We start from the raw sequence: 12,807 nt of genomic DNA, 5'->3' as shown, positions 1-12,807 counted from the left end.
GTTAGGCTACTGAATAACTTGAGTGAGGATAGATGGTATGATTAGGTAATCAGGGAAGGACTCTTTGATGAAACAAAATATAAGCTGAAACTGATCTTTCTTAGGAGCCAGTTTACCCTGTGGGATATTTACCCTGTCTGAAGTCTTTACCATTGTTGATATCCCAATATACTTAATTTGACTAAACTAGTCCCCCTTCAAACACAGCCAGTGAAATTTCTCTTTTTCATCAATATTTGCTTTATTGATTGCTGAATTATTTACCTGTTATAAAATTTATCATGTTATTCTTGTTTTGCAGAAACCAAAGCTGAAAGACTGGCATCCTCCTGGTGGCTTTATTCTGGGATTATGGGCACTTATTATCATGGTTTTCTTCAAAACTTACGGAATTAAGCATATGAAGTTCATTTTTTAGATTTGATGATGAGTGAAGAAAGCATGGAAGACTGCAACCTTGGATAATAATTTATGTCATTATATCTTTTTAAAAATGTGTTTCTCGCCGGGCGCGGTGGCTCACGCCTGTAATCCCAGCACTTTGGGAGGCCGAGGCGGGCGGATCACAAGGTCAGGAGATCGAGACCACGGTGAAACCCCGTCTCTACTAAAAATACAAAAAATTAGCCGGGCGCGGTGGCGGGCGCCTGTAGTCCCAGCTACTCAGGAGGCTGAGGCAGGAGAATGGCGTGAACCCGGGAGGCGGAGCTTGCAGTGAGCCGAGATCGCGCCACTGCACTCCAGCCTGGGCGACAGAGCGAGACTCCGTCTCAAAAAAAAAAAAAAAAAAAAAAAAAAAATGTGTTTCTCTTGTGTGAATTGGAAATAAGTATAAGGAAACTAAATTTGAATCAACTATTAATTTTATAACTTAAAGAAAAATAATTGTTAATGCAATTGTGTGATGGCACAAAATATATTCCAGTTTTGTATTATAAAAGCAAATGGAACAAAGAGATCAGAGTACATTGATTGTTTTTGAAAATAGTAATTTCCCCTTATCCCCTTTTCATTTGGAAAAGAAAAAATTGTGAAGACGTTAAATTCTCACTAACAGAGGTAACTTCGGTTAATTATTTTCTGTATATCCTCCCAATCTTTCGACTTACGCACATATTTTTTTCCCAATATGGAGATCATATGGAATATACTATTTTGTAATATCTTTTTTCATCTTACAATGTATTATCAACCTTTTCCCTCTCAAAAATACATTGTGAATAACTGCATAGTATCCACTGTATGAATATTTAATTCATTTCACAGTCTTCTATTGTTTGACCACTTACATTGCACCAAACATTTTCCTTTGGTTTATTCTTTAATGTATTAATATTTTACTGCTCTTCACTCATGGAATCCTGCAACTTTAATTAAAAGCAAAGATGAAAAATTGGTTTTTTGATCTATGGCACTGACAGTCTCCAGGACCTTATATGTTGTCAGTTTATTTGGGAAATTTTAGACCTTTGATAATTTCACTTATTGACTGCTCAAGAGAAACATACCCCATTATTTTTCATTTGTAAGCATTCTGTGATCTTCTAGAATTGGTCACCTCCTTTTCATTTTCCACCTTGAAAGAGAGAGCCAACAAGGACTTTATTTCATTCTGTTTAAGGTAAACCTTGCCCACTGTCTGTATCTATACTTTCCCTGAGAAAAAAATCCCATAAAGTGGATAGACCTGCGAAGAAAATGTATGCTTATGGCCTAGCCTTCATGTCTGGCTGATGTATCCTATAAGGCAGTAAGGCCTTTTTCTGGTCTCTGATAAGATGCAAGAGCTCACATCCCCATCACTGACATTTTAGCTTGGAAATAATATTGAGGCTGTGCCATGACCAAGCCCTGATACTGTTTTTTCTTTTCAAACTTTTGCATATGAGTGGAGGAAAAGCCTAAAAGTTCAGCATTTATGTCTGGGGGGATACCTTCAAGTGTCTTACCTGTTTTATGCAAGAACTTATGTGTCCATCTTTATTCAGTGCAAAGATCTGTTTTATAATTTTGTTTATGATTGTAGGTAACATTAAGAAGACAACTCTTCCTCCACAAGAAAACCTCCTAAAATATTCCTTAAGATTTGTTTTTCCTTTTGCACTTAAAATATTACCTTTTAATTGCATGCAAGGTTGTCATAATTTTCACAGGCAAAGGATTGACTGTGTTATCTCCCTAGTTAGAACAAATGATATTGAGGCTTTTTGCCAGTTCTGAATCTTTATTTTAATTGATCTTTTTATTGGTATCTTATATAAATGAGGAAGGAAAATTTTGTCTGATTATGTGAAGGATCTTTCTGTAGGTGAAAAGAAGGGAAAATAAACTTGCAATTGAATAGACTGATCACAGTAGCACTGAGACACACACAGATTGACCATGTTACCCTCCAGACACTCATCCAAGGTCATGGACACCATGGGGAGGCGGAGCTATTTAGGGTGGTAAAGGAACTATGATTGTTCTTGAGCCAAAGTAATTTAGTTTGAATATAATGAAACATACTCTGATGGATAAAGACTGCTAGAAAGTGAAAGGATTCGTCTTCAGAGGTTACAGAAGGTGCCCTTCTTAGTTAAAACCAAACTGGGAAAAGTAATACTGGATAAAATATTCAGGATAAATTTTACCTCGGCAGAATTTCAAAGGGCAGTTATTCCTCTGTTTCATTGTTGAATCTTTAGAATATAGTTAAAGCCAAAAGCTTAAAATATGTTAAATGTTTCACTTATAACCATAATCTTTTTACATAGACCATACTCTGCCTTCATAATAACTAAATCCTCTGCATGTGGTAGATGAGTATATTTAGGAAATATTGTCATTGCAATTAAATGGCCTACACTTTAGACGATAACATAAAAACAAATCTTTAAATATATTCTACTTGAGTCACAAAGGCTGAACAACAGAAAGGTGTTTTGGTTTTGCCTTTCTCACAGTGTTGTGGTGAGAATCAGATGAGATAATATTTTGACTAAACACTTTGGAAATTGTAAATATATGGTGGCATTGTTCTTGTGTCAGCTCAGGAGGATACCATAGGGGAAGTTAATGGTGACAGTGTCCCTGTTTCTGTTGCACTTATGTACCTTTCTAAGCTACTCAATATGATTCTTGTTCTCTTTGCTGTTCTTTTTCTCCTTCCCCATGGTGTCCTTCAGAGAGAAAAGGAATGTAGATAAATGAATCCCAGCAGATGTGTCCTGACATTTCAGGGAGGGACAGGGTGTAATGATGCCATCCTGCAAAAGGCAGCCTGTGTGAGGAAAAGAAATCAAATTATGTGGATTTTAAAATTACGAAAGACATTCATTTGCAGTTTGTGAAGGGAAAATGTAGTTTGGATACAAAGCTGATTAAATTGGATCAAGAAAAATTAGAATTAACTGCAAAAAATAATGCATGCATTTATGGTTTCGATTTTTATCTATTCCCAGCTAGTTGAGAATGATGATTCCCACAGCAAGCATAACTCAGCTTGTTTCTGCTTACTGAGTATTTTCTACTATGGTATATGTTGATAACATTTCTTTCATTATGTATGTTGTATACCAGAGTTACAGTTACTGTGGGAATCATAATTTGAATTTTTGACTCCTGCGTTTCTGGAATCTTTACAACAAATGTTGCATTAACATACAACTTTTTTCAGTTCACTTTACCAAAATTAAGCCCATCTTTAGTAGATACTGTTTTAACATGTGAAAGAAATACGTTATAAACATACCATAAGGTATGGCTACAAAATAAGGAGATCAGTATCCATTTTTGCTTTATAGAATTGGCCTTATTGCTTCATTGTCACATCTCATACTCAAGGGCATTTACTACAAGGAAAGCGTTCTCCAATATTGCTGTTCTGTTGCTGCCTGCCCTATTTACACATGTACCTGCTACTTAAATAGGAAAGCCTTTCAATTCATGGACAATACACCTTGGTGGTAACCAGGCTTTTATTTTATTTTATTTTTTTAGTGTAAAAAATGTACTGTTTTAGAAATGTGCTGTGAAATATTAGGTTTAACTGTGTAGATCCTAGAATAAGGGGATTTATATAGATGAAGTTGTAATCAAGAAACTGGTTATTAAAAATTTACTCCAAACATGGAAAGGTGGCCGTGTCATTCTTGTGTCACCTGCACAGCTTGCAGTCTCTGAGACTTCGGAGGACTCTGAGGTTTGCCTGCTGAGGCATACCCAGTCATAGGGTCTGCCAGGTGAGAACCACATGATATGATCCACATTCGGTTTCCTCTCTTTCGACTGTGGGAGTGCCAGCTGTGACTGTGCTAGAGTTTCAGGGACGGGCATGAGCGAAACTTTCTTAGGGGGTCATTTAATAAGGTCATAAATGTAAAGCAAATCGCACAATGTCCAACATATACGAAAAGTCAATGTTTTGTTCTTTGCTGGGCAGGACTATCTTGCTTTTAACTTCCACTCAGGCCCAGGGTCTGGTCACTCTTTAGAGAATATTAGCTTTGCTATTCCTAGACTGTCCTTTTCCCATCTGTTTTCAGCAGGCATCACTTTTGGGTAACAGTTTCTTTCGATACTATCCAACGATTTTAATCCATAGACTCTCTTTGCCTCCCTTTTCCAGATGTTTTTCCTATTTTAGGTAGGTTGAGACTTTTCTCATCTTCCCTCGGCCTTAGTGTTCCATTGTCGTCTTCTTTCATATTCAGTCCACTCTGTTGGGAACACACCTTTAACATGACTTAAGGGACAGTCTTTCCTCACCCTCAGATTGCAGACGTCTGGATAATCATCTAGTACTGCAAAACAGTGAGCATTACATTTCCAAGAGAACATATCCCCTACTTTCCCTACCCTTTGTTAGAGCTTTTTTAGTTTCAAATGATAAAAACCCAAGTAGAACAAATTTAGGCCAAGAGGGGAATTTGCCGGAACAATATTAGGATATTTTGTATAATCTTTCAGAGTGGGGTCAGGTCTGAGCCTCATCAGGCACTGGAGTGTCACCTGGATTCTCTTCTCTCTGTGTGTTCCCTTTATTCCTCCTGGAAACTGGCTTTCTGACATGATGGATAGAGCCTCATATTCCGTGCTTCTACCACAAGAGAGAGGTAAATTACCCTCTTCCTTTAATTCCAGTTCTACAAGTCTTGTGGAAGAACAGATTAACCTTATTGGCATCACGAGTTCACAGGCCAGAGGGCTAAGGTCTTGTAAGCCCATAAGGACCTCTGGTGGCATACCCCATTAGCGCTCCTCCCAGAGAAGGGTGGGATCACAGGAGCCAGGCAGTTACCCGTATTACTTTCTGCTAACTTGCTGTTCAATGGGTGGCCCATGGAGCTGCAGTATCTCCCTTGTAGCTTCCTAGAAATGCAGAATGTGATGCCCCTGGCATCACATTGTTAAAATCTTGCATTTTAACAAGATCCCCAGGAGTTTGTGTGCCCATAAAGTAGCAGAAGCACTGACCTACTACAACTTTCTAGACCAAACAGCTCAATTTTATCTCCTAAAAAGAGATTGTAAAAGAAGATTACAAACACTAGTGAAATAAGCAGCCATGGTTAGCATCTTTTATGGGTTAATTGACTCTTTAGCATTATTCCTGACTTCTATTCAGACCTTGTAAGACTGTGCACCACTCTCATTCTCTTTCTTTCTGGGGCTTTTTCAAAATACAATAAATGCTTAAAACAAGCAACTAATTAGCATTTATATGTGTAGTATCTTCAAATCCCTTGACACTCCTCTCATCAAGACATGGAGTCTAAACTCCCCACCTCTTGAATATGGGCTGGCCTTAGTGACTTAATTCTAATAAATATAATGTTACAGAATACTACTGCATGACTTCAGAGATCATAAAAAGGATTATAGCACCTGCCCAGCTCTTTTCTAGGACACTTGCTCTCGGAACCCAGCCACTGTCCCCTGAGGAAGCCCAAGCCGCATGGAGAAGTCACATATGTGTATTGCGGAGGGCAGCCCCCTGGCTGAGGTCCCACCAGGAGCCAACATCACACTCTAGAGATGTGCAGGCAGGAGCCTCCAGATGTTTCCTGACTGCAACCTCAGGAGAGACCCCCAAGTGAGAACCACTTAGTTATCCCCAGAACCATGAGAGAGAATAATTACAAAAGGTTGTTACTTTACTCCATTAGTAGAGCGTGGTTTGTTGTACAACAATTAGTTATTGAAACACTGTGTTAATGAGCTACACACTCTAGTAGATGCTTATGAGGGATACAAAAATCTAATACATTAAAGAGTTACAGTGGATTCTAGAAAGGAAAAAAACTACATAGCAGAAAATGACAAGTGCTATATAAGAGTTATAGGATAGGAGCTTAAAGAGAAACCTCTGTTTTTAATTGCTATATAGAGATGTTACTAATCTTTTATTTACTATCAGTTGAAGAGGCACAGCACACATCAAGGAGGAAGTAAAATTTGAGTCATGATTTATAGACAACAAGATTAGATTTCTCTATCCCTTGTCCCTCTCTATTTTCCACTATTGTTCTTTTCAAAATTGTGCATTTTCTTCAATCTTCCTGCTCTACCAACTCAGTTCTTTCATCAAAAGGCTTTGCTTTGTAATCTGAAAATTAAACTGGGGGAAGGTAACCAGCTCAACTTCCTGTTCCACCTCCTACAGATTTGCCTTTATTTTCTCCCATCACAGCCCTACCCACTTCTTTGGGCTCAGAGACTGAGGCAGAGATCCCAATGCTTTGAGTATATTGATCCCATCCCTTTTGGGATCTTGTTTACTCATCTCTTCCTTCAATTTCTTTTTACATAGAAGAATTTCCACTTGAATTTTATAAGATGTGTAAGTTTTCCTCATCTTAAAAATTCCTCTCAAAATACTGTGTCCTCTTCTAAGTGCTTTACAGAGCTCTCCTCTGCTTAGTTTCATAGCTTTTCTTTTGAAAGAGTGGGCTGCATTCACTTACTGGCTTCCCTGCCTTGCCTTCTCTTCATCGTAAACCCTCTTGTAATCTGGTTTCTGTTCCCACTACTCCCCTGAAATGATTCTCTTTACTGTTATCAGTGATGGAACTGCCAAATCCAATGGAAACTTTGAGCTTTGCTAATTTGGAGGTCTTTGCAGCAAGAGGGAGAATGCTTTCATCAGGAGACACAACAGTTTCACTGAATTTGAAGAGAACATTGCCACCTGGTCATTTGAGGCTGTTTGTGTCACTAAAACAACAGACCAAAAATAAGAAGTTGCTTCACTGGTTGGAGTGATTGATCTCAATTTTCAAAGGGAAATTGAGTTGCTGCTACACACTGAGGAGAAGGAGGATTATGTGGAATCCAGGGGATTATCTGGGGTGCCCATTAGCAGTTCTTATACCAAAAAAAAAAAAAAAAAAAAAAAAAAAGGCAGACGATTAAGGACTTCACTCTTCTGAAGGAAGTTTTAGGTCACTCTACTGGATAAAGAATTGACCCGCCGAGCTTCTGGCCAAGGTCAAAAGAAATATAAGCCAGAGGTATCAACGATGGCCTTGTGCCCCACTACTGAAATGAGGGCTGTAGTGGCTTTGTGTTATTTGTAGTCTTTGTAGTCTCTTTGGCTATTATATGTTTATGTAGGCTATTTCTTTCCCTTTTTTCCATTTTTATTTTTACACAAACTAGTGATGCTTAACCATACATAATAGTCTTTAGGCAAGAAAATAATCAGTGAAACTATCATAGAATTTGAGGAGTAATGACTATAGCTGGCAATGGATACAGTGATGGTTAGGACTGTGCATCTCTTTATTTTGTGAAGGGTGAGAATTTCTTCATTTGTGAGAATAGCAATATCTTGTTAGGTGGAAACACAGAGTTGCTTCATTGTACAGAACTCACATGAGTGAAGGGTAAATATGGAAAATGAGTAGCTAAAGGAATGTACTATTCCCAGTTATCAACTCATTGTCTCAACCCCCAATCCATTTATTACCATTTTAGGATAATGGAGCTGAACCCCTTAAGAATTTCTTCTTTACAGTGAACATGTTGCTAAGCTTTGTCAATAGACAGTGCTGGAGGATCACAGAAGGAAGGAGCTTTTCTTCTTGTTTCTGGTGATCATCTCCTGCAGAGAAAGAGAGAGAGAGAGAGAGATAAATATATATAGAGAGAGAGTACATGTGTTTGTGCACACGCTCTGTGTTTTCTACCGTGCCCAGTGGCCGGCAGCATAGAGCACTTCCTGTAAACAACTTTATAGTGGGAGGGCTACCAGCAAAACACCTTCACTTGAATGGCTGTCTCAGGCAACTGGTTCCAGCCATTTTAAGCAAAGTGCAGATGGTGGGCACATCCTTATGAACATCTTCCCCCAGCATACCTCCTTGCAGAGAGCTGCTAACAGGGCAGCTTCCTCTGAACAACTTTCCCCACATTCCTTCAGGTGGCTTTCCAGTGACTTCTGCGACATGGCTCCTCCCTGAGGATATTACCTTAGCACTCCAAGGGGCAGTTTTCCAGCAAGCTCCACTGACATGACACCTCAGTGAATTTCTCTGCCAGTGTGCCTTGCCATGCCCTCTCCAATGATGTCTGATCTCAGCCCTGGGAGGTGTTGGCTTCTTCCTTGGACTTCTGGCTCAGTCCCAGGGGAGAAGGCTGCCCATTAAATTTCTCCTTGGTAATTGGGATCAATCACTCCACCAGTGAAGCAGCTCCTTATTTTTGGCCCATTGATTTAGTGACATAAACAGCCTCAAATGACCAGTTGGCGATCATCTCTTCAAATTCAGTGAAATTACTGTTGTGTCTCCTGATGAAAGCATTCCCCCTTTTGGGGACGAAGACCTCCAAAGTAGCAAAGCTCAAGAGAATGTGCCTGCCACTCCCGTATTCTTTAGAGTACTTGTTATCGCTCACTAGCAACTGCCCCTTTTGTCAGGCCTCTGAGCCAAAGCTAAGCCATCATATCCCCTGTCACCTGCACGTATACATCCAGATGGCCCGGTTCATGCCTTAACTGATGATGTTCCACCACAAAAGAAGTGAAAATGGCCTGTTCCTGCCTTAACTGATGACATTACCTTGTGAAATTCCTTTTCCTGGCTCAAAAGCTCCCCAACTGAGCACCTTGTGACCCCCGCCCCTGCCCACCAGAGAAAAACCCCCTTTGACTGTAATTTTCCTTTACCTACCCAAATCCTATAAAACGGCCCACTCCTATCTCCCTTCGCTGACACTCTTTTCGGACTCAGCCCGCCTGCACCCAGGTAATTAAAAAGCTTTATTGCTCACATAAAGCATGTATGGTGTTCTCTTCACATGGATGCACATGATACCTTTACTCTATTTCTTTTTTCAAATTGCCATGTAATTTCTGTGTCCTGATTGGACTTTCACTGATACAAGTCCTTAAAGAAATTAGATGGTATTGTTACCGGGGGGTCCTTGCTCCCAGAGCTCCCAAGATGGTGGCGGACGGCTTCCAAAATGGCGGTGGGCCACTTCCAAGATGGTGGCAAGCCTTGTGTTCTCTGACCCGGGGTTCTTGGCCTCACAGATTCCAAGGAATGGAATCTTGGGCCATGCGGTGAGTGTTACAACTCTATTAGAAGCCGTGGGTTATGGAAGAGAACCATGGAACCCAGTGACTAGTGTTCAGCTTGATTAGGACAAACCCAGGCACTTAGCTGTGCAGGAACAATGGCAAGCCTTTAGCCCCATATGGAGTGGCAATGGGTGCCTAGCTGGATCAGGAGCACAGCAGACACTCTGCCAGATCCGGAGGGATGGAAGTCAGCAGCAGGTCTGTGATGGTGGCAAACAACAGTGGTGGACAGTGAACGAATGCTCAGCTCAAGCCATAACAAAACATGGACCAGAAGAGTACAGTTGCAGGATTTAATAGAGTGAAATAGAGTGAAAACAGAGCTCCCCCATAAGGGGAGGGGACCCAAAGGGGGTTGCTGTAGTCGGCCTGCATGCCTGGGTTTATATCCTGATCCTTGTGCTTCCCACTGTGCTCTCAGGCAATAGATGATTGGCTATTTCTTTACCTCCTGTTTTGCCTAATTAGCATTTTAGTAAGCTCTCTGATTGGTCAGGTGTGGGCTAAGTTGCAAGCCCCGTGTTTAAAGGTAGGCGTGATCACCTTCCCAGCTAGGCTTAAGGATTCTTAATCGGCCTAGGAAATCCAGCTAGTCCTTCTCTCAGCCGCCCTCTCAACAGGAAAATCCAAGTGCTGTTGGAGAGGTTGGCTGACAACCGCTCTAACTGCTTCCTACTGAATTGGGGCTTAGTAGGGGTGGTGTAGTTGAGATTTCCTTGGGAAGGGTGCCTTCAATGTCATTAACATCAGAGCATGGGCTAGCAGGCTGGTCCAGGGGTCTACAGTAGATCTTAGTCATGGACTGCATCTGGGACTCCATTTGAAGAACTGTTTGTAGTTTTATAGCTTCGATTCCGGAAGAGACAAACTTAACAAGGAAGTTAAAGATACAGGGTGCAAAGAGTAGCAATATTATACTTGCCAGAGGTCCTAAGAAGGGGAGAATCCACAGCATCCATTGGCTAAGGAGGCTGCAGGGTCCAGTGTTTTGAAGCTCCTCTGCTCTACGTTATATTCGATCTCAAATTTCTTTAGCTTTCTCAGCGATGATGCCTGATTGATTAACATAATAACAGCATTTTCCCCTAAAAATAAACAGGTTCCCCCTCTTTTGGCGGTTAGCAAGTCTAAAGCTCTTCGATTTTGAAGGACTACTGCTGCTAGGGAGTTAAGTTGATCTTGCAAGGTGACCAGGGAGTTGGCGACCCATTTCATGTCACCATTTAGTTCTTGAGATAGTTTGTAGTCGAACTGAGTAGAGGTTGTGATACCACCAATGCCAGTACCTAGTCCACCTAGCACTCCTGCTCTGATAACAAAAGGAAGAATGGGTACTCTTTTTTGTGGGGCTTAGGTATGACATAATTGTGTAAATCTTGTTCAGTGTAGATGGTCATAGGGGGCACTAAGAATGAGAGGAAGCACATAGATTCTAAAGAGCCATTCAAACAATGATAGGCTGAGGTGCCACAGACAAAAAATATTCCTGAGGGTAGGTAGACTGTTCGAGTGGGAGGAGTTACCCACCTGATGCATTGGTAGTTGGTTGTGTCTATAGCATTGATAAATTTTACACAGGTGAGGTTTGAAGTATGGGTTATTTCCAGATTGGAAACAAGAGGTCCTACTAAAACGGAAGTGGTGTTTATTTCTGTGCTGAAGTTGTTCCATTGTTCAGAAACCTGTTATGCCAAGGAACCCTCTTAGTTGCTTTAGGGTTTTGGGATGAGGATAAGGCAGTATAAGCTGGACACATTCCTCACTGAGGGCCCTGGTGCCTTTGTATAATTTTAGACCTAAGTATTTAACCTGCTCTGAGCAGACCGGAGCCTTTGGTTTGGAAACCTTGTAGCCACAGATAGCAAGGAAATTTAAGAGCGCTTGGGTGGCTTGATGGCACAAGGTTTCTGAACGGGTGGCTAAAAGTAAATCATCCATGTACTGAAGGACAAGAGTGTCCAGGTATGAGAATTGGCTCAAGTCTTGGGCTAAAGCCTGGCCAAATAGATGGGGGCTATCCCCGAACCCTTGGGATAAAACAGTCCAGGTGAGTTGAGACGCTGGGTTTGAAGGATCTTCAAAGGGAGAGTCAGGATGTACAGGGATGCAGAAAAGGCATCCTTAAGGTCCAGGACTGTAAACCACTCTACTTCCTGTGGTATTTGCGAAAGCAGAGTATAAGGGCTAGGTACAGCTGGGTATAGAGTAACAACAACCTCATTGATAATCCTGAGATCTTGCACTAACCTCCACTGTCCACTGGGTTTCTGTACTCCTAAAATTGGAGTATTGCAGGGGCTATTGCATGGTTTTACTAGGCCTTGGGCTTTTAGGTCCTTAACAATCCTTTGGAGGCCTTGTTGGGCCTCGGGTCTGAGGGGGTACTGCCTTTGGTAGGGAAAGGAGGTGGAATCCTTTAGTTTAACTTGAACAGGATGGGCATTTTTTACTCATCCATATTGTCCTTCTGTTGCCCAGACTTCAGGATTAATTCCTTCCTCAAGCAGGGGACAACAAACGGGTGTTCCTTCTCCTATGTTCAGGTGTATAATGGCCCCTGCTTTTGCTAGAATGTCTCTCCCTAACAAGGGAGTGGGGCATTCGGGCATAATTAGAAAAGCATGTGAAAGCGGTAAAGTTCCTCAGTCACAACATAGTGGCTGGGAGAAGTATCTAGTGACTGGCTGTCCTAGGACCCCTCGGATAGTGACAGATCTGGAGGACAGTTGTCCGGGACAGGAGAGTAAGGCTGAAAAGGCTGCGCCAGTGTCCAGGAGACAGTTAACCTTCTGGCCCTCAATGGTCAAGCATACCCGGGGCTCTGTGAGGGTGATGGCATGGGCTGGCACTTGCCCCGGGCACCCTCAGTCCTACTGCTGGCTTCTGACTCAGAGGACCTTCATCCCCTGGGGTAGTGCGCCTTCCAATGATTCCCTTGACATAAGGGGTGTGGACGAGGGGGCAGCTTACTTCTACTTGGACAATCTTTTTTAAAGTGTCCTTGTAACGCACTGGAAGCAAGTCCTATTAGGCATTTGATTTGTCCAGCTTATCCCTTTTCCAGAGTCTCCAAAGTCCGCTTGCCTGAGGGCCATGACATGACTAAAGCGGTGGCCTTTTTTTATCCCATTTGTCGCATTCCGCCTGCTCCTCCTGATCTTTATTATAAAAAAATGTTGCCAAGTTCAGTAGGGTTTCTAAGTTTTGCTCTGGGCCTAAGGCAGATTTTTGAAGTTTTT

At 41.5% G+C, this 12,807-nt stretch overlaps 1 protein-coding gene across 1 annotated transcript in view; it reads left to right on the top strand.

The window, feature by feature from the left end:
• PIGK (phosphatidylinositol glycan anchor biosynthesis class K) overlaps window positions 1-3,003 on the top strand; it is a 117,086-nt gene extending 114,083 nt beyond the window's left edge. Inside the window, exons 11-12 of the mRNA XM_025402396.1 lie at window positions 302-495; window positions 802-3,003. Coding sequence (XP_025258181.1) covers window positions 302-418 — 117 coding nt within the window. The 3' untranslated portion in view covers window positions 419-495; window positions 802-3,003. The remainder of the gene's footprint in view (window positions 1-301; window positions 496-801) is intronic.
• The last annotated feature ends 9,804 nt before the right edge of the window (window positions 3,004-12,807 follow it).

The sequence above is a fragment of the Theropithecus gelada genome, chromosome 1 (genome assembly GCF_003255815.1).
Source record: "Theropithecus gelada isolate Dixy chromosome 1, Tgel_1.0, whole genome shotgun sequence".
NCBI classification, from domain to species: domain Eukaryota; kingdom Metazoa; phylum Chordata; class Mammalia; order Primates; family Cercopithecidae; genus Theropithecus; species Theropithecus gelada.
This window is presented reverse-complemented; position numbering and strand designations above follow the sequence as displayed.